Source organism: Chaetomium fimeti, assembly GCF_033439085.1.
Source record: "Chaetomium fimeti strain CBS 168.71 chromosome Unknown B0H64scaffold_4, whole genome shotgun sequence".
Lineage (NCBI taxonomy): Eukaryota > Fungi > Ascomycota > Sordariomycetes > Sordariales > Chaetomiaceae > Chaetomium > Chaetomium fimeti.
The window spans coordinates 1,404,653-1,425,009 of NW_026944332.1; the positions used below are offsets into that span (position 1 = coordinate 1,404,653).

The following is a 20,357-nucleotide window of genomic DNA, read 5'->3' on the forward strand; positions in this document are numbered from 1 at the left end:
GGAGACATTTGGGGGTCGAGGGTAGCAGCCGAGTTCAAGGCTGCTTGCTGTGTTTGTTCAAGCTTTGGAGGAACAAGGGAAAACGACGAAGAAATCTAGGCCAGGTTTCACCTGCCGGGCGAATCGAGGGAATATAAGCAAAGGCCGTCTTTGAGAACCTTGATGGACTCGCCAGCCGATCAGACCATCAAGGTTCTCACGCTACCCGCATCGCGAAATCGCATTTCAGGGCAAAGATTGGGTGCCGCCAATTCGTGAGGGCCGTTTGGCGCGCTTTGCGCTGATTCGGCTCCCACTCAGTCAATAATGGCGCAGATTTCTAGCTAGGCACTCATCACCTAAACCGGCCCCCCACCCCCTCGATGGGTGCCCGAAAAAGACTGCAGACAGAGAGACTGTGAGGGGTGATTTGAGCTATATACTTCCTGATCTTCAATACTTTTTACATATCCGTGCTCAATAGCCCAAGCAGGTACCCAGATGTGTCCATACCACGTTACCTCTTGGTAGTCGAAGGTCATATCTGACCTGTGGGGCCATCCGTTGGTGCAAAGGGGTTAACTAGCTGAGTCAGTCGACGATTCAGAAACCCCTCGTCGCCGCATGCGCCGTTTTCTAGAGAACCCCGACCGACGATGCGGCCCAGTTTCGGGAGTTCCCATTTGTTTGTGTTTGCGTGCGGACCACTTGTTTCATGTTGGTCAGTTTTTTAGTTGAGATCCTCCCAAGTATTGCACTTGGAGTTCCAGCAGTCGACAGGGATACTCGCCGAACTTCCGGGGAAAATCACTCGAGACAAGAAAGCTCAAGATTTATCGAGTCTCGAAAAGAACCTTTTTCATCCATGTCTTGTCTTTGCCGCATAGCCCCTTATTATGTCGTCGAGTTTAAGGTTTTAACCTTGATCCTGGTTTCGAAGTCAAGCGGTACCGAATAAACCAGAGGAGTAGATACCGAGACTGAGGGTCTCATCTAGCCATATTATTGCGAAGGTTACCTCAACACCACGGGCCCACGGCAGGTATCTTGGCTTCAGGTTGAAGTCTCGAGTCTTGAACTCGAAACGTATGGTGGCTGACGGAAACTTCAATGCTAATGCCCCAATGCCTGGAGGGAGCAACAGCGGCCAAGCGGCCGCACTACCTGCGGCGCAAACGCCCCGCTATGCTTCAAAGTGGTTGTTACCATCGCGGTGTTTTCCGCCCTTTATGCTGCAGCCTACAAATTTCGGGCGGTGCTTCCCCCAGTTTCACACCGGCCCGCAGTGGAGATATTGAGGCGCCCCTTCACGGGGCTTTGGCCGCGGGAAGGGTAACAGATCCTACGATCTGAATCCCTCAAAGATGGGATGGGAATCTACCTGCTATGTCCTATGAGTATAGATACCCCAGGAAATCCCGTCCTTGTAACACAACAAGTAAGCCCACAACGTCATCTCACCAGTCACAAAGCAACCAAACCAATACCTACCCTCCCACCTTCATCACCCATACCTACCAGCCTCCATCCAGACACAATGGCCATCCAGATCGGAGCCTGCCGGGTTTGCGCCGCCGAGGTCAACACGTATCTCGCCACCAACAAGACCATCTTTGCCTACTTCACGTCGTTCGGCCGCAACGGCGACACCACCTACACCATCAACATCAACGGGGACCCGCGCACGGCCGAGTACAAGTCACTCTTCAGCATGGCCTGGGACAAGTGCAAGGCGGTCAAGTTCCCCTACCATGCCACCAAGCAGGACCGCAACGTCATCTACTGCTCCAACTACTACCTCACGCCTGCCTAGAGGAGGGGCCGCTTACAGGGGGACGATGGATGGACCATAGTCCATGGATTGGACGGCAGGGGTGTGAAAGGATGATTATATGAGTCGGGTAGTTAGGGGAGCTAAGTACGATATCGGTGAATCTTTGCTCCGGTTCTAGTTGGGCGCTCTTGTTTTGCTGTGCTTTGAAACTTGAATCCGAGCCTTATAAATTACGTCTCTGACTAGGTAACTCATTTTTTCACAGCGACATTGAAATCTCGATTTAGTTCATGATGTTGGCTTATTCAAGAGGCCGTTATGAGAGATGGAAAACAAAATAGTCAATCTGCGGGGAAAGAAGTTAACCACTGAGGGGGATGACGATAAGTAAGCTAATAAACTATGTAGAAAATGAATTCATAGTAGCTCTGAAATTAGCACGATTGGGAAGAGAGATTGGGAAGCGGTTGCGCTCAGGGGTTGTTCGGCGTTTTCATGTTTACCTTTATAAGAAGGTGGCTGCAACCCCTCGGTCAGCAATCAGCTGTTGGTCAAACAACGGTTGTGTAGTGTAGCGGTTATCACTCCGGATTCTGATCGCCTCAGGGTATTCCGGCAACCCCGGTTCGATTCCGGGCACGACCTCTCTTTTGCATCATTTTTGCACTTGACCCTCCCGACCAAGTGGGGAAAACTGTGCTTGACCCTCATCAAGTCAATCCACCTTTCCCGACCACGTGCCGACCAACGAGCTGATACCTCTCAGCTCTGTTGACAAAGCAATTGCCAAGTTGCAACTCCTTGACGGGAACCTGATCGCTGAACACGTGCCAAACTCAGCAAAGCCAAGGGACACAAGCTTTTTAGCCAGGAGTTTGGAGAATGTTACAGGCGCGGGCAGGTGCGGGCAAGCTCACATGGGTGGCGCTCTCCCCCGCAACCGAGGAGTGATCGCCAAGCGTGACGTCAGATAAGACCACCCCGCGATTCCCAGCAACGTCATGGCGTCCCGCTTCTTTTTCACCTTTCACCGTTCAGCTGAGGGCTGTCCATTTTGAGCCATGCTTTCGATCTCAGATCCAACTGAATTGACTGCAGGGTACGACAACCTGGTGGGATGTAACCCGGACTTTGAGGGTCCATACGTCACTCCTTCCTGGTTCTGGAGGTGATGTTGAGGGAATGAGGTAGCCCGAGGGGGGATGAAAAATTGTAAAGCATAAAGACTTCGGTGTACCGCATACTGAATTCAAGTTGGCATTTACTCAATCTTATACTATACACTCGACGAAAGACTGCATAACGTTACACGTAGATAAACAAAACCAAATCCCTTACATTCCCTACCAACCACCATGGATACCATCAACAAGGTCACCCACGCTGCCTCCAAGGCCATCTGGGGCGAGGGCCAGTCCCACGAAGAACCCGTTTCGGGCAAGCTGGGCAATGTAGCTGCCGGAGAGCCATACGATGCCGGTAACATTGGTGGTGAGTTCAATCACAGTCCGTTCGCCCAACTACATACATGACGCATGCTCACTATGTTTGCAGAGTTAAACCCCGAGTGAAGCAATGAAGTATCTCACCAGCCAACCCCCGAATTAGAACCCAACGAAGCAGCCCTAGAACCCCCCGGAAAGAAAGACACCGAAACACCCAACGAACCAACCACCGCAACCCGAACCACGGGCAGAACCGTCCCCGAACCCATGTCCAAACCCGAGCCCGAAGCCGCCACCAAACCACGCTTCGTCGAGGCCGTGTCGCCCCCCTCCGAAACAGCGGCACCAGCAGCAGCAGACACAACCGCAGACCAGCCCGCCAACCCCGCCGGCCCCGCCGCCACCGCCCCCTCCGCCGTCGGCATGCGCGACGACTCGACCCAAGCCCAGAACGACACGCGCCCTCCCGCCGCCGAGACCACCTCAGCGGCATCCACAGCCCGCACCCCGGCAACCACCACCACCGCCGCTACCAACGCACCCGCCAACATCCCCGGCACCGCCGCCGAAGCCGACACCACCGACACCACCACACCCACCACCGGTTCCGCCCTGGCCGCCGGCAAACCCGCGCAACCCCCCCCTTCCACCAAACCCAAGGAGGAAACCCTCCAAAAGCCCTCTTCGTCAGACAACGACGACGCCACCACCACCCCCGACATCAAAGTCGAAGGCCCCGGCCCACGACCCCTAGAGGAGATTGCGCGCGAGCACGGCGGGGATGCCGGTGCCGGGGGTGAGGTGCTGGGGCATCATCAGCAGCAGAGGAGGCGGGATAGCGGGAAGGGGCTTGCTGCTGAGGAAGGTGGTGGGGAGGGTGAGGAGAGGGTTGGTGGGAAGGGGGTTGTGGGTGCCGGGACGGGGGAGGAGTATGTCAAGTCGAGTGGGCTCGCGGCGGATGGTGGGGATTTTGATGCTTCGAGGCCGGGGGCGGGGAGGGAGGCTGATCGTGAGTGCCTTTCTTTTTTTTTTGTTTCTTTTTTTCTTTTTTGACTTGGAGTGGTTTGCTTGTTCTCGCAGGACTGTTGGGACTGGAAATGCTAACGGGGTGTTGGTGTAGGTCTGCTAGAGCAAAAGGGCGTGCACTTGCCGAGTACCCAGCACCATGGTACCGACACCAGCCGTACTAGCCATAGCAGCCATGGTAGCCATGGTAGCCATGGAGAGAACGGTGGCAAGGAAAAGGTGGGTCTGAAGGAGAAGATCAAGGCGAAGCTGCACAAGAGCAGCACGCCGTCGTAAAGGTTCTCCTAGGAAGGAGGGAACATCGTGTTGGACAGAGACTGGCTAGAGGGAAGGGACATCAGGGATCCGGAAAGGGTCGTAAATGATGTGATAAAAGCTGTAATATTATTTAACTATTAGTAAGGTTGGGAATCACGAAAGTTTTCACTTTGCTTTTCTACACCAGGCGCTAGCCACACCTTCCATACCCTGTGTGTTTGCGTTGTGGTAATGGGAACCTCTTCGTTAACCATTACTAGTAGTTGAGTTCAAGGGGTTGTTCCAAGACTCAACCCTCTTCCAAAGCCCAAACCAAGCCACTGATGGCAGACTTCCATATCTCTCCAGCCATGCTCCATCCAGGGGCTCTTCTCCATGTCAAACCCGGAGATAACACCTCCCGCCTCTGCCGTCCTCGTGCAGGAGGGTACCACCCGAGAAATACCACCCTCCCTCAAAACCGGGGACCCATTCCGATACCACCCCCCCTTCGCGTCTCCCCAAAAACCAGTCTATATTTAGCAGCGCCTTTTAATCTACCACAGACCCGGGTAATCACACCCAACCTTGACCGGTCCATCTCGCCATGTCAACCAACCCCTCCCCGACTGCGTCGGTAGATGGAGATAATATCACGCTCCCCGCTCGGAGTCGGGCAGCATCTCCGCGTGGTGCAGGACTGAGATGAGGAGGGGAAGGAGAGAAAAAGAGGAGAAGTGAAACGGCTGTAGGAGCAAGCCTGTGTGTTCTTCGGCAGCGTGGTTCCATCCCCTCTTCTTGGCGAGACTCGTGAGGAAAGAAAGCCAACCTGTCAACTTGTGGAGGGAACTTATGTCCCATGCAGAGTAATCATGTCCCGAAGGGTCACACGTGTCAAGCAAGGAGCAGCCGTGCCGCAATCCTCCCGACCTTCCCCCCCGACCTCCTCCTGAACAGGGATGTGAGATAACGACACAGAAGGAGTATGCGTCGGAAGGCGCGGGTTGAGATAATAAACATAGGATTGGAGACGACTTCGTAGGCTGTGTTGTGTGTATGCACCAAGCAGATGGGATAGAGATGGGCATTCTGTTTGAGATTTAGCGTCCATGATAGCACACAAGCATGGCACTCACAACAGCAAAAACCAGCAACCGAAGCAAAACTGCAAAACGTTCTTTTGATCGCCGTGCCTGTATGTGGATGGATAGATAAGATACCATGTAGCCCATGTGTGTACTGTCTGCCGTCGCCAGACTCTACACCCCCTGACCGTCACTTTCCTGATCGTCCCTCATCACCCACCCCCACCATCATCCCCCTCCAAGTATTTCGTGATATTCATCAAAATTAACCCCCGTAAAATCCACCTTGATGTACATCAGAACGAAGTCTTTCCGAAGACCCAAGACAAAAACCAGATGCTGCTTCTGTGAATGTGGTAAAGAGCAAAAAAACCGCTATAGGTGAAGAGAAGAGAATCAAACTGTAAAGTAGAGAAAGACAAGAAGAGAGTCAGCCATCCCCTGGGTAAAATGACTACGCCGGCGGGGTCAAAAAGGGGCTCAGCATCAAGTCGTCGGCGCTCGGCCGCTTGTTGTGATCGATCTCGAAGGTCTGGGCCAGGAACTGCCGGGCCTCCTCGCTCGCGTTATCCGGGATGGTCGGCGTGGCCTTGGCGCCGCCGATCTTGAAGATGGCCTGCAGCTGCGTGCAGTCGGGGAACGGGTGCTGGCCCGTCATCATCTCGACGACCAGGCACCCCAGGGACCAGATATCCGCCTTGCGGGTGTACGACGTCTGCTTGACCACCTCGGGTGCCATCCAGAAGACGGAGCCTTGCAGCGAGGGGCGGTGCTTGTTGTTATTGGCGCCGTTGAGGATGTTGGTCGCCTCGAGTTTCTTGGAGATGCCGAAATCGGAGATCTTGATGGTGCCTTTGTTGTCGACAAGAATGTTGGCACCCTTGATATCGCGGTGGATGATGTCGCGGTTGTGTAGGTACGAGAGGCCGTTGAGAATTTGGCGGACGAAGCTGCGGATGAGGGGCTCGGGGAGGGCGCCGTACGAGTTGAGCATGGTCTGCACGGAGCCGCCGGCGACGTACTCGAGGAAAATGTTGAGGTATTCAACCGACGAGCCGCAGCCGAGGTACTGCACAATGTTGGGGTGGCGGAGGTCTCGGAGGAGACTGATTTCGCGCTTCAGTGCGTCGATCATGCTCTTCTTCCGTGAGTCGCTCTGGCTGTTAGCGCCCGGCGACGGGGTCTCGACCTGCTTGACAGCGAGGAGCTCGCCAGTGACGGCGTGGAGGGCAAGGTAGACGCTGCCGAAAGAGCCCTGGCCGATCAGTGAACCCTTCATCCACTTGCTGTCGTCCCAAGACTCGCCGGACAGGAAGCTCTGGAGCTCTTCATCGGCATCCTCCCCGTCTTCCGTCAGAGCTTGGTTGACATTCTCTAGCGAGCCGGAACCGCCAGATCCGATCGTGCTCTCGTCAAAGTAGCTGTGCCGGACGTTGCCGTCGGGGTCGGTGATGCTCAGTGCGGCGGTATCGGAGCCACTGTCAGCAAAGGAGACGTAGGACTTTCGGTTCGGCTCCATGGGTGATGACTCCTCCTGCAAGGTGTCGAGCACGGAGGAGGCGACCGAATCTCGGTATCCCTGGAACCGCGGGTCCCGGGCGCGAACCTTGGCGATTTGGTTGGAAGCAGTCAGCCAGCTGTCGGCAATAGTCGGGATCGGCGGCGCATCCTGGATAGTCGAGGCGAAGCTCATTGTGCTCGCTACGCTCAGACGGTGATTTACCCTGCTGAGCCGCTGCGATCGCCTCATGGACATGCGGGCTGTCCTGTCGATGGCCTCTCGAGAGTGATCCGGGAAATAGCTGGTCAAGTCCGAGGCAATAAGCTCGCTCGGCGGCCTAAGTCCGCCAAACTGGCGCAGCAAGCCCTTGCGACGAGGTACTGCCTGGGCTGTCTCGATGACAGCCGGTCGCTCTAGATCCCTCGCCGTGTTCGACACGTTCCTTTCCCGGTCCTGGAATGAGACTGGCGAGAGAGGAGGTTGCTGTATGGTCTCCCAGGACTCGCCCAGAAGCTTCTGCGCCTTCATCTGGCTGCGCTTATCCATGCCTTCCATGACACGGTTGTGGTTCTGCTGGGCTTCTTCCATCGCGATGGCAGCGGCCCTCTCGAGTTCTTGCTGGCCCGGTTCGCCGGCAGGCACACGCCTCAGGATCAGGCGGTTCCGCTCCGGCCGTGTGTGGTCTTTGATGACTCTCCACAGCTCTGTGTCGCCGAGCCGACGGCACTGATTTGGGTCGGCATCCACGCCGTTGAGTACCCAAAAGCAGTAGTTCCGCTCGTGGTCTTCCCGCAATGCAAACTTCCGTAGCGTAACGCGCATGACCTCCTCGCACGTGTTGCAGCCGGCGATCTTGACGACCTTTGTTCCGCCGCCTGTCGAGATGACGCGGATAACATCTTGCCCAGGCGGCAAGGCAGCCATCAGCGAGCCGTCCATGCTGGACTGATTTCTTTGATGTTGATGGAAGCGACCGGAGTGCGGCTGGTCGGGCGGGGACATGGGAAACCTGGCGGATGCGGGCGTTGGCTGACCGGCGAAGGTCTGGGCCTGCGGGTATCGTTGGCGGGCCCTAAAATCAGCGCTCGGAAGAGGAGAGCTTGGCCGCGACGATGGCTTCGAAAGGTCGGCGACGGGAATAGCGGTCGGGAGATCATATTGACGCGAGTATCGCTTGTTGGAGGGCGTCGGGGGCACCGCGCGGCCACCCGAAGGGCGAGGCGAAGATGGCACATAGTGCATATCAAGGCCAGCGAACGATTCCTAGAGCGACACAATGTCAGTGCTCACGTTCAAAGCAGGACTTCTCGTGACGGATGGCTTACCCTATTCCGTCTCCTTTGGTTGGCGTATGTTTTCGTCCGCAGCTTCTTGATGCCTAGAAAGAGGCGGACTCGGTCTCCGACCTTGTCGACGCCCATCTCCTTGAGGACCTCCTTATCTATTTCCAACAGGTTCTCGCCGTTGATGTGATTCCTGCGAAATACCTTTTCGTACTCGCCGCACTTGACGCTACGGAGATATTCGCACACTCGGTCCTCGTCCCAGTTCTTGACGGAATCGGGACCGTCGGCCTCGTCGAACTCGGATTCGGTCGGGCTGGCATAATTCTGCGAGGCCATCGGGGCCGTGGGTGCCCGTCTCGGGGGTGGATATGCGGATTGGGACCCGGTCGCGACGATGCCGGAGGGTTGGGACCCGAGCGCGGTCGGGTATGCTTTGGAGGCCAACATTGCCATGGCGCCTCGTTGAGCTCGACTACCTATTGCATGCAGATGTAGCTCGGGTCTCGCTGGGTGAAATAGGTGTGGGGGATCGAACGATGCGGAGGCGAGCACCGCGTGGCGAACAACGACGGCCGAAGCAGGGTCAGGTCTGCGAACAGGGTCGCCCACGCTCCCCTTTGCGTTTCCTTTGAATTTTGTCCCCGGATTTCGTGCGATGCAGAAAAACGGCTGCAGCAGATTCCAGCGTCGGTTAGACAAAGCTAGAATACGGACGGGTACCGGAGTTGTGTTCAACACACACGCTGTACTATGCAGCGCAGCCGGGTGCTGCCTGCTCGTTTCCAAGTTGGAGGGTAAGATGGGGGCGGCGAGGGAACTGAAGTTGACGGGAAACAGCCCAGCGGCGTTGTCGGTCACTGACACGCTCTCATGAGGGATTCACTGAGGATGACCAGAGTGGGGCGGCCCCCAGGGGATGCGAGGGCAGCGCTAATTCAGGCTGATGGAGGGTTGGCTCTGGCGCAGCAGTCTTCTTTGGGGGGGGAGACAGAAAGTGAGGGGCACACAGAGCGGGTGGATTCGGATTGGACAGGCTCGCCAATCGCTTGAGGCTCCCCCTTGAGATGAAACCAAGCACGGGCCAACGAAGGCGCTTGCTGGGGAAGGAGCCAAGGGTACAAGGCGGAAGAGCTCGGAGATCTCGCCCGTCACGCCCGTCTCAAAATAAATCACAGGAGCATTTGAATATGACAGCTTTGTCTCCCGGGCGCCAGCGGAGACGATTTGTCGCATCTCAGCGAAACCGCTTTGTTGCGTTTGGCCGCCCCGGCGCTAACTCATCACCTTGGGCATGCAAAAGACACAAAGGAAGACTTGGCTTTGCTGCCAGTACAGATTACTACTGTGCCTCCTGTGTGTCTCACAGCCCGAGGGGATTTTGTTCGTCGGCCCCTCCTAGGCTGGAAATCGGCGACTCTTCAGGCCCAGGACTGGTGGTGTTGACGAAGTCAGTGGATGCCGACGGCCTTGGCAGCTCAGCTGTGCCTCCCATGATGCCGAGAAGCCAAGGAGGTCTCCATAGTACATAACAAAGTTAACCCGGAGCACCCGGGGATCTGTTGACAGTGGGACAAACCACCTCGGAGGATGAAAACAAAAGCGCGGGAACCAATGGTTATGGGATGAGGTATCACCAAGCGGGACAAAGCAGAGCCAGGCTGAGCAAAGCGGGCCAGACTTTTGGCGATGAAACGGGAGGTGTTTCATCGACAACTGACGACAAGGGGTGGTCAAGATCGGCTTGTTAGTGTGAGGGCTGAGTGTCTGCTGCATCCCTAACAGTTCGTCACCACGAAGCACGCATTGACCAGCGGCAAATGAAGTCATCGACTGAACAAGGAGGGAGCGGTCTGTGGGAGCACCCATCCACGGTTCCGACTTTCCGTCTCCGTCTCCCGAAGACTTTGGCCGAAGATGCCTGGCCGATCTACAAGCTGCGCCGTCAAACTCAAATGTTTGTGCATGCTCAGCATGATAACCGGGTCGGTCGTCCAAGGTGTCGGCAATGAATTCGACACTGACACAGACACCTGGTGGTTGGCGGTCGAACCATCCGAATGGACAGGCAAGGCAGCAGACTGGGCTCCTGCTGACCGTACTTTTCGGCCCACTCGAGCAAGCCGAGATGCTGGGCCACAAACCTCGGCGGCGGCGGCGAGGACAGGGCTGTCAAAAAAACCGCGCGGCTGACAAGCCATCCCTGACTGGCTTGAATGCTCCTTTTTGTTCGGTTCCGGATCGCAAAGACTTTTTTTTTGTGATGAGGTAAACACCGTGTTGATTGATGCCCCTTTGGGACAGACGGCTGGCGGCTGCAACCTGAAACAAGCAAGCGATGGGGAAAAAGCGAGTATTATCTCGCGCTGTCACGTGTAACAAGTTACTTCGTCTGTCATCTCGTTATGAGAAAAAGAGAGGCGATATTTAATATGACGTTATCACCTCTCGAGCATCTCTTCGAACTCTAGCCGGTAATCTACACAGTATTCTCCATAATAGCTCAAGTAATTTCGTTGTCCAGTTGCTCCGTGAAGAGAGGATGGAAGCCATGAGCTCATCGTTGAAGACTTCGGACCGACCGCATGCATCCACAGGCGGAAGGTCGCATCATAACCAAGATCGGTGCCACAATCCAGCCACACAACATGGAATTCACTGCAATCTCGCGCCACACTTCAGCCAGCTGTCTGGTCGAACCCCGCTGGGCATTTCTTGGCAGAAGCTTCCGCCAGCACGATTCTTCCCCACCTCAGCTTTAATCTCGATTGCACCCACGTCCGGCTGAAAAGTCTGGACGTGTCTTTCTCTTGTCGGGTGCAATGGCGGATGAGATGGCAGGCACGTGTTTCTTTGTTGTTGTTTTTCAACATTTTCCCGCCCTCTTTGCTCTTGTCGTCGCATCGAGACGATGAAGAATGTTTTAGAAAGTCGAGAAGCTCAAAAGAGGCCGACACAACAATGTTGACTCAAAAAGACAGAAACATGTCTCGGGCATATTGTCGTCGTGGGGCGGCACGTGGATGGCCGATGGCCAGAACTCATCGAAATAATGACACAGGGATAGCAGCAGGGAACGAAGATGCAGCCGACACGTCTCCGGCGGAGTTGTTGATCGACGAAGCCTCATCCGGTTCTTGCACCCGCGGGAGAGCAGCTTGGCTTCCCCACCGAAGACCTTCTGGCGGGACCGATTGGCAGAGCGGTCGAGCCTGGCCCCCTGGATGACAAGGGCCCCAACACGTCGCTCATTGGGCAACAATTCTCCAAGAACCGGAAACGAAGACATCATCCTGCATCAACAGAACAGAGCATTGTCTCCGCCCTGATTCCAGCCCTGGATCGACAAGCAGTGAACGAAGCCGGCGAGGGAGAGAGCAGGCTCGCAGGATGGCCCCCGCTCCTGGGTATCCCCCATGCTGCTAGGCAATACGAAGAGGGAACGGAACCAGAAGAACGCGGGCAGGGTGCTGTGCTGGAGACCGAGTTACCAAGCCACCAAGCTAGTCTCCTCCTTCATCTGAAGAAAACAATGCACCCTGAGTCAAGCTGGCCTCGCTTCCCCTTTTTCTGCCGAGTGCGCGCGGGATCAATTGTCTTGCCCGAGCACACATTGTGGTCCCTTGCTCTGTTGATGTTCACCCGTTCACTGTTGTCCACTGAGTAACGCCAGCCAGATACCTCGGCTGTGGCTTGTGTGGTCACATCTTCTCGTGTTGATGATTGGGACCCCCACACCACGCCAGTCAACTCGAGCCATCTTTATCTCCATTGGGAGAAGCGGCATGTACGTACATGTACTGTACTGTGTTGTTGTGTGTATGTGAGCTCCGGCTTGCGTAGACCAGCTGCAAAACACTCCAGCCAATTCGTCGCCTCGTACAGTCGCAGACACGCCATCCGGGTGCCCATCGTGTGACGACCCCCGTCTGCCGAGCGGTGTCTCTTTCGACTTGATCCGCTTTTTCGCATTTCCTGCCTTTTGCGACTCGCACACCCTGGAAAACCCGAACTCGCTTGAACCTCCAAACGCACTGCATTGAACGCAGCCGCACATGGTATCATGTCAAAGGTGATGGCTGCCCCGGACCTGGCGGTCAAGAAACGGCCCATCCCGGGAGCTGTAACCATCTCCAAATCCGAGAGCTTCGATTCCCTCGCGAGCCGTTCGACGGCAGACCCGAATTCGCCAGCAAGCTTCGACAGCGGGCATCGATCCTTCTCCATCAGCTCCATCAAAGGTCGGGCATGGCGCTCATTCAGCTCCAAGGAACGAGGTGGAACTCCCGACGGAGGCCATAGCTTTCGCACCAACGCCCGGCGGCTTTCCAAGTCGAGACCCATATCTTCTTCGTCGCATATCGATGGCCCCAGTCGCCGGGGCTCGACCGTCTCCGACGATCATAGCCGGGCATCGCTCTCGACCGCCGATAGCCTGAGCCTAGTCAACGCGAGCTCGGCCACTTCGTCTGTCGACTGGGGAGCCCAGCACGTCGAGGGATATGCCGCGCTCGAGTCCGACAATCTCCTACTGAAAACAAAGACTCCTTACCTGGTCGTCACGACGAACTACCTGATCAAGACGAAGAGTCGCGCTGATGCTGCGACGCTTGTCCCAGGATTGTCGGAAGGGGCCAAGCCCGAAAGCAATGGGTCAACCCCCGAGCCGCTGCTGGTCATCCCAACGGAAGCTATCGTGTCGGTGTTTGCGGCAGAGAGCACACGTCCGTCGTTGGGGATCGAAGTTTGGTGGAAAAGCCCGCTGGCTGGCCACTCGTTCTGCCGTTCGGAATTCTTCTTCACTAATCCCACCCAGCGGAACGAGCAGGTGCATCATATCGCCCGCTCCATGCGGGCCGGCCAACAACAACAGGATGAGGATGGAGCCGTTCGCCATTCCCAAGGCGTCAAGGTGCTGCTAGAAAAGATCCACGAGGTCGAGGAACCTCGGTTCCACCACCGGAAACCCAACATCATTCCTGTTGTGCCGCGTGGTGCTACGAGGAGGGGGTACATGCCCAAGCTCGAGGATGCTACGAAAAAGTCCCAGGAAGGCCCCGCGTTCTACCTCGTAGTCGGCACCTACCTCTGCCACCTCGTCGAGATCCAGAAAGGGAAGGGCGGGGAGGCAGTTTGTCGGCACAAATCGTACGGCCTGGCTACGCTGGAGAGCTTCAAGGGGGAGTGGGTTATGCACGAAGAGCGCTTCAACATCACCTTCCGGTACGATCCCCAGAGTAATCTTAGTGGTCTTTGACAGAACTAACAGCGAAAACAGCGAGCCGTTCCAGAATCCAGTCACCCTTGAGCTTGCCAGCCGGTACTACCGACAGGTCATCCGCGTCTTTGGCACGGCGGACCGCTTTCTCAAGCCCGCCTGGCCGCAGCTATGGCAGAGCATGGAGATCTTCCACGTCTCGGGCCTAAAAGAGCCGCAGTACCTCGTGCCCAAGGAGGACTTTGGAAGCTTCAAGCGGACCCTCGATGCCTACCTCGCCGCCTATCACTGCCAGGATGTCGACTGGGAGATCAACTGGAAGACTCGGTTCGCCCCGGAGTTCCGGCTACTGCCCGGAAAGCGCGGGTCGTACTCCCCCTTGCAGCTCCTAGCTGTCCTCCGCGCTCTGCGGTACAACGACTATTTCACTTCGCTGTCCTTTCGGGACATCGACTTGTCGGTGCTCTATGGCCTCCAGGACAACACCCTTAGGAAGGTGAACGTTGCGTACCTGAGCCGTACCTGTAAGTGATTGGTGTTATTCCTGCAAGGCCCGCCCACCGTGTGCTGACTCTTCTTCCTAGGCGTGGCCCTCGGCCCTGACGAAATCGAGACGCTGAGGATCAGTCCCGTGCTGCATCAAGAGTTCCACGCCCTCGCGTTCTGTTCCGAAAAGATTCGGCAGATCGACTTTAGCAACAGCACCAGGTCCCTTCCTTCGAGAGTGGCGCAATACAGCAATAGCCAGTCGCCCGGCCTTCAGTTTCTCACCCCCATTTTGAGCCTGCTGAGGTCCGGTATTACCAAGTGCAACCGCCTGATCGTCAGCGGGAATACCCTGCCGCAGTTCGATGTCGACGACCTTGGTGAACATCTCCACCCCCCCAGGACTTCGGTCTTCAGGACTAACCTCTCTCAGCCGAGACGATGAAGTGTGGAGCGATTCAAGCCCTGGACGTGTCATACTGCGGGCTTGACGACGCCAGCTTGCGAGACATGATCGTTGATCCGCTCTCCGACTACCCGGGGCTCCTGCAGTCACTGTCCGTATCTGGAAATCCTGGGCGACTTCCGGCGCACATTATGCCCGGACTGTTTCGATATCTCACCGAAATCCGGGTGCTGAACCTGAGCGGCAGCATCCAGGCCGAGAGTTACATCGAGGGTTCACTGCTGCCCTTTTCCGCCCTCGAGTCTATGGAGAGGCTCGAGGAGCTTGACGTCTCAGGTTACAAGGTTGGTATTTTTTTATTCCCAGCCATGGAGTGGCCTCACTAACTGACTGACTCGCAGCTCGACGAAGCGACATGCCACGACCTGGAGCGATTCTTGCAGTACCGAAGCTGGCGGCTCGACCAAGGCCAGCCCCTGCGATTCCACAAGCTCGTCCTCAACCACTGCCGAATCACGGGCACGCAAGCCGCGCGGCTCTTCCACGCCATCGGCGAGAACCGCGGCCTGCACCTGTGCCTCAACGGCAACCCGATCGAAGACGGCATCGCCGACCTCGCAACCGCCATCGCAGCCCACAAGGGCCCCGCCGCCCTCTACCTAGAAATGATCGAGTTCAAGCACGAAGCCAACTACCTCACCCTCCTCTCCGCCCTGACCACAACCCAGCACCTCACCCTCCTCAGCCTAGCCGGCACCGCCCCCTCCCCGGAAGCCCCCGGGCCCTGCACCCCCCAGCTCACAACCACCCTGCACAACCTCCTCGCCCGCAACACCTCCCTCCTCTGCCTCGACCTCTCCGGCTTCTCGGGCAAGCTCGACGACGGCCAACTCCCGCACGGCGCCGGCCGCGCCCTCGCGGGGCTCGCCGCCAACCGCACCCTGACCCACCTGCGCGTGCGCAACCAGAACCTGCACGACGACGCGGGCGTGCTGGGCCGCGCCCTGGCCGCCAACACCACCTTGCGCTCGCTCGACTGCCGCGGCAACGGCCTCAACCTGACCAGCCTGCGCTTCCTGGTCGACTCGCTGGCGGTCAACACGTCGGTGACCGACTTCCCCTGCCCCGCCGACGAGCGCGCTGCCGTGTGGAGGACGGTGTTGCGGGGCCTGCAGCGCACGCCCTCGACGGCGGCGCTGGCGGTGCCCGCGCAGGGGACGGTTAGTGCGGCGAATCCGTGCCCCGTGGCGGTGAGGGATTTGTTGAGGGATGAGGAGGTGATGTTGCGCGGGGTGTTGGAGGGGTTGTTTGGGAGGTTGGAGAAGAGGTTGGAGGAGAATCGGGTGCGGGCGGGGGTGGTGGATGGTGCTGGGGGTGGGGGTGGTGGTGGTGGTGATGGGAACAAGCAGGGGGGGTATCGGCATCGTCATCAAAGGAGTGGGAGTAGTAGTGCGGGGCTGGGTGTGGGTGGCGGGGGTGTGTTCCCCGGGGAGGAGGAGTGGCCGGGGTTTGATGTGGTTGCCAACGCCAGTGGTGCCGCCGTGGGGTTGGGTATTGGTCTGGTTGGTGGTGGCGGGCCGAGTAGGTGGCCGAGTACAGACTCGGAACCGGGCAGCAGCAGCAGCGCGGCCAGGGTGGGGAGCGAGCCGCCGTTTGCGGAATACCAACTCGGCAACGGCAGCAGCGACGGCGCCGCCAGTTACAACTATGGGTATGGCGGTGGTGGTGTGGCCGGTGGCTTGGAGAGCCCGACCGAGACGCTGGATCCCGTGTCGGAGGTCGAGACGCCTGCGGAGGGGCAGGAGCGGGACCAGACGCAAGTGCGTGTGGTGATTGGGGATGTGGATGAGGAGGTGGAAGAGGAGGGAGAAGGGGACGAGTTGTTCCGCAAGATGGTGAACGATTTCCGGAAGGCGGGGTTTGAGGTTTAGCATGCGTGTATGCACCTCGTGTTTGAGTTCGACAACGGGGTGTGTTGTCTTGTACCAGTATGTATTCGTATAAAAGGGCTGGGATGGGGAGGGATTGGCGTTTACTAGGGATTGCAATCAGTTTCGAGATACCCGTAGATAAATGAAATTAGCTCATCAGATAAACTACGTTACGGCTTCAAAGTGCTGCGTACGGATAGTCACTAGAGTTCCTCGTTGATAAGACGCCCAACCAGGTAGGTAAGACCCAATGAGGTAAATGAAAAGGTGCGAGTATATAAACGATGCTTGTTGAGACCAGATGGGGTATCTCTAATGTAGAATGAAGTCTCCAGCCCACGTTGATGGTTTCAACCACTGTTGCCACAATATAACACAGCCGTCATGCCTTTTCTTTCCAGTCCGATTATGCATGCCTAGGCCTCAGGGCATCCCACCAACCACTACCGCTGCCTAGACAAGACCAGTTGTGACGGCACTCGCCTTCACAGCCAGCCCACCCTCGGGCCCCTCGATCCACACGTCCCACTTGATCTGGTCGGCTTCTGTCTTGGTCCTGCGCAGGCACACCTTCATCTCCTCGTCCACGTACAGCGGGGCGAGGTTGCGGTAACTAAGGGACTTGACGTAAGACATGGGCTGCTCGTTTAGCCAGGTGTCCGGCGGGGGCTGCCCGGATAGCTTAGCCAAACACGCGCGCAGCGCCGAGAGCATGAGCACCAGGGTCAGCGGCCCGTGGACGAGCAGGCCCTTGTAGCCCTCCCGGTTGCGGGCATAGTCCGGGTCGATGTGGATGGAGTGGGCGTTGTAGGTGAGCGCGCTGAAGTGGAAGAGCAGCCTGGCGTCAGGGCGTAGAGAGAAGGTAAACTCGGGAGTAGCAGGGGCTAGTTTGCCGTCAGTCAGTGAGATGACAACCAACAACCCATCCAGAAGCACACCCAAACAAAGAGGAAAGAAAAAGCCAACAAACCTCTAACAACCCTCCTTTCCTCCACCACCCCCTCCACCCTCTCCCTCTCCCTCATAAAAACCAACCGCCTCACCTCCTCCACCGCAGTCTTCCCCCCCCCACCCTGCGTTCCATAGTCCCTCGTAATCTCCACAAAAACCTTCTCATCCCCCACCGCCCCCTTCATAACCGGCTCATTCGCCTTCTCCACACACATCACCACCCGCCCATTCAGCGTCAGCACTCTCTCCCATCCGTCGCGGAACACGACCTCGCCGCCGGCCCACATGCGGCGATTGAACGGCCCGCCGGGCCAGTGGGCCCGGTCGGTGCCGTCGCGCATGAGGCGGGATGGGGGGACCTGCAGCGGGAAGTAGACGAGGTGGTGGCCCTGCGGGAGGTATGGAATCTGGCGGCGGTGGTTGTTGAAGGGTTCTGTTGAAGGGTGGTCTTGTGAGAGCTGGTCCGGGGGGAAGAGGGCTGGGACGTGGTCTGCGAGGGAGAGGGTGAGGAGGTGGGAGGGGGTGGGGGAGAGGGTATCGTCGATGACGGTTCGGTGTTTCCAGAGTTTTTTGCGGGCGGCGTGGAGGTAGGTTTCGGGGTTGATGGGTTTGATGGGTTTGGAGGAGTAGGGGGCGGTGGTGTGGTGGAGGAGTGGTTGGACGTGTTGGATGGGTTGAATCGATGGGAGAGGAGAGAGGGTGAGCTTGGTGAGGCGCGGACTATGCCGGCGTAAGAGGGGTGAGAGAATTGAGCGGCGCATTATTGATCTTTGCTGTAATTTAAAAGGGACTCATGAAATGTGGTTGGGAGTTGTTGAAATGTAGAAGGTGAGTTAGGAAAGAGCACTGATCGTGGTTGTCGATCGAGTTGAAGTTAAATCGATAAGGAGGGTTAGGGTTTGTAGCTTCCCACAACTCCTTAACTTCGACTATTTACACTACTCTAATAAAATCAACTTCCCAGAGTAGATGGGGCCGAGCTGGCTGCCCGGGGCGGAGGACCACCGCCAGTTACCGTTTGGCTAACTGTAGAGTGGGCGGTGGTCCGTTGGAAATCGGTGACGCGGATCTAATGCATAGGTACATACCTAGGTAGGTAGTTACACCGTGTGCGAACTGCGCACCTTCCAGCAGCCACAACCACTAGCAAAACTCAACTACCTCACACTGTACTTACATCGGAAGATCAGGGCGTGGAGTGTGTGACTTGGGTTACTCTGAAACCTCATGTTGATGGCAGGTGACTTTAATACCAATCTATGGGCACGCCCGCGTAAGGGAGCGGTGTTTTCCTAACCCGTAACTCCAAATCAACAACTACCGTTCCTCAGCAGCCCTTCCAGCATCCCAGCCTTTGCAAGCCATCGGCACTCTTTCCCACCCGCGCCCAAAGGAACAACACCCTACCTCCCTCCCCTCCGGTTCCGCCAACTCCCCAACCACCTCCACCGCTCAGCAACCCTCTCCAAATCCCCAAACACACCACTGACCCTCCCCTCGGGGTCATCAAACCTGCTCCCCTCAAACTCAACAAAGAACAGATACTGAAACGGCCCGACCAGACTCGGCACGCTGCTGATACTCGTCAAGTTCAACCCCCGCCCCCCAAAACAAGCCAGCGCATCCGCCAGCGCCCCCGGCCGCCGATGGGGCACCGTAAACGACACCAGCGACTTGTACTTGCCGCCACCATACACATCCTCATCCCCCTCCCCATCTTTCACCCCCCCACCCTCACCAACCTCCTCACCCTCACCACCCCCCTCCCCCTCACCCCCCTCATCAACCCCCCTCCTCAAAATAAAAAACCTCGTCGCATTATCCTCCCGATCCTCCACCCACCGCGCAAGCACATCCAACCCGACCGCCCGTCCCGCCATCTCGCTCGCAATCGCCGCACTAGCCCCCGAAGCGTCCTCTGCCGCGAGCTCCGCCGCACGCGACGTCGAGCTGACCTCGACCGTCTCGGCGGCGGGCAGATGGCGGCGCACAAAGGCGGCCGTCTGGCCGAAGGCTTGCGGGTGCGAGTAGATGCGGCGGATGTGTGTTAGGGGGTGGAGGGGGACGCCGTTTTGCGGGGGTTCTTCTTCTTCTTCTTCTGCTGTTTGTTTGGAGATGGTGGGTTGGGTGGTGGTGGTGGTGGCGGTAGTGACTGTGGTGGTGGAGGGGGGCAGGCGGCCGAGCAGGAAATGGTGGACGTCGAGGTAGACCTCGTCGCACACGGACAGGTCGGCGTACTCGCCGGCGCGGTCGGCCAGGTTGTCGAGGGTGAAGGTGACGGTGCCGTGGGTGGAGTTCTCGAAGGGCACGACGCCGTAGGGCGCGTGGCGGGATTGGACAAGGTCAAAGATTTCTGATGAGGAGGGTTAGTATTTGGGGATGTGTTTATGTTGAGATGAACAAGACTGGGCGAGACGAGGCAAACCTTTGATGGTGGTCGTCGGCTCGAGGTGCCATTTTGCCTCGGGGAAGGCGGTTTTAGTGGCCTGGTGAGAATAAGAGTTGACAGGGCCGAGAAAAGCGACCGTTGTGTTTGTGTTGGCGCCGTCTTGGCCTGCGGCCTGTTGAGCACTCGGTGCTGCCATATTGACAGATGACAAGACGCGCATGATTGAGAAGTTCTGAGCCGAATACGGATGAGTGAGGCACCGAAGGGTTTAAGGGCGCTGAGAATAACACACTGTAGCCGATGTCATGGGTACAATGAGTTGTCAACTGTCAAGAGAAGGGCGTACGCGGAACCCCTGTGATGTTTTGTTTGGGCCAGCTCCAACTTTGGTTACCCAACGGGCCGATCCGCTCACCTCGTCCCGTTTCACACAGTGGTGGTGCCCGAACTTCGATTGTTGAGAAGTGCTACCCGGACCCCGCAAAGACGCGGGGATCCGCCGAGTTCGGCCCCTTAGAAACTTCTCCATCTGTCCAGATGTGGACATGAATAGGGAGGTATGAACCATAAATCGCCGACTCATCTGTCTACCTCGCCTGTCTACTCTCAACGACATATTGAAACACTAGTCACGTTCACCATAGGA

The 20,357-nt window shown here is 57.3% G+C and overlaps 7 protein-coding genes and 1 non-coding gene across 8 annotated transcripts; 5 read left to right on the forward strand and 3 right to left on the reverse strand.

Moving 5' to 3' along the window:
- Positions 1–438: 438 nt before the first annotated feature.
- Positions 439–1,278, forward strand: B0H64DRAFT_395608 (uncharacterized protein). Its single transcript, XM_062803775.1, has one exon. It carries the CDS (start codon positions 695–697, stop codon positions 935–937), a length of 243 nt encoding a protein of 80 aa, XP_062659065.1. The 5' UTR covers positions 439–694; the 3' UTR covers positions 938–1,278.
- An 87-nt stretch (positions 1,279–1,365) lies between these two features.
- B0H64DRAFT_441939 (uncharacterized protein) lies at positions 1,366–1,792 on the forward strand (the record flags this gene model as incomplete). Its single annotated transcript, XM_062806604.1, has 2 exons — positions 1,366–1,417; positions 1,512–1,792. The coding sequence occupies 2 exons, from the start codon at positions 1,366–1,368 to the stop codon at positions 1,790–1,792; spliced, it is 333 nt and encodes a 110-aa protein (XP_062659066.1).
- A 521-nt stretch (positions 1,793–2,313) lies between these two features.
- B0H64DRAFT_t77 lies at positions 2,314–2,398 on the forward strand. Its single transcript has one exon. It is a non-coding gene; the product is annotated as a tRNA-Gln (tRNA).
- A 625-nt stretch (positions 2,399–3,023) lies between these two features.
- B0H64DRAFT_395612 (uncharacterized protein) lies at positions 3,024–4,663 on the forward strand. The gene is made up of 3 exons (XM_062803776.1): positions 3,024–3,241; positions 3,362–4,207; positions 4,319–4,663. Exons 1-3 carry the CDS (start codon positions 3,109–3,111, stop codon positions 4,498–4,500), a joined length of 1,161 nt encoding a protein of 386 aa, XP_062659067.1. The 5' UTR covers positions 3,024–3,108; the 3' UTR covers positions 4,501–4,663.
- Positions 4,664–6,000: 1,337 nt separating this feature from the next.
- Positions 6,001–8,669, reverse strand: B0H64DRAFT_417230 (kinase-like domain-containing protein; the record flags this gene model as incomplete). The annotated part of the gene is made up of 2 exons (XM_062805228.1): positions 6,001–8,310; positions 8,373–8,669. 2 exons carry the CDS (start codon positions 8,667–8,669, stop codon positions 6,001–6,003), a joined length of 2,607 nt encoding a protein of 868 aa, XP_062659068.1.
- A 3,724-nt stretch (positions 8,670–12,393) lies between these two features.
- Positions 12,394–16,371, forward strand: B0H64DRAFT_441942 (uncharacterized protein; the record flags this gene model as incomplete). Its single annotated transcript, XM_062806605.1, has 5 exons — positions 12,394–13,553; positions 13,609–14,072; positions 14,133–14,414; positions 14,468–14,784; positions 14,842–16,371. 5 exons carry the CDS (start codon positions 12,394–12,396, stop codon positions 16,369–16,371), a joined length of 3,753 nt encoding a protein of 1,250 aa, XP_062659069.1.
- Positions 16,372–16,543: 172 nt separating this feature from the next.
- B0H64DRAFT_395626 (HotDog domain-containing protein) lies at positions 16,544–18,349 on the reverse strand. The gene is made up of 2 exons (XM_062803777.1): positions 17,342–18,349; positions 16,544–17,255 (listed from the first exon to the last, which is right to left on the reverse strand). The coding sequence occupies exons 1-2, from the start codon at positions 18,081–18,083 to the stop codon at positions 16,825–16,827; spliced, it is 1,173 nt and encodes a 390-aa protein (XP_062659070.1). The 5' UTR covers positions 18,084–18,349; the 3' UTR covers positions 16,544–16,824.
- Positions 18,350–18,541: 192 nt separating this feature from the next.
- On the reverse strand, positions 18,542–20,180 carry B0H64DRAFT_359252 (Prephenate dehydratase-domain-containing protein). The gene is made up of 2 exons (XM_062801674.1): positions 19,748–20,180; positions 18,542–19,675 (listed from the first exon to the last, which is right to left on the reverse strand). Exons 1-2 carry the CDS (start codon positions 19,929–19,931, stop codon positions 18,726–18,728), a joined length of 1,134 nt encoding a protein of 377 aa, XP_062659071.1. The 5' UTR covers positions 19,932–20,180; the 3' UTR covers positions 18,542–18,725.
- Positions 20,181–20,357: the final 177 nt, after the last annotated feature.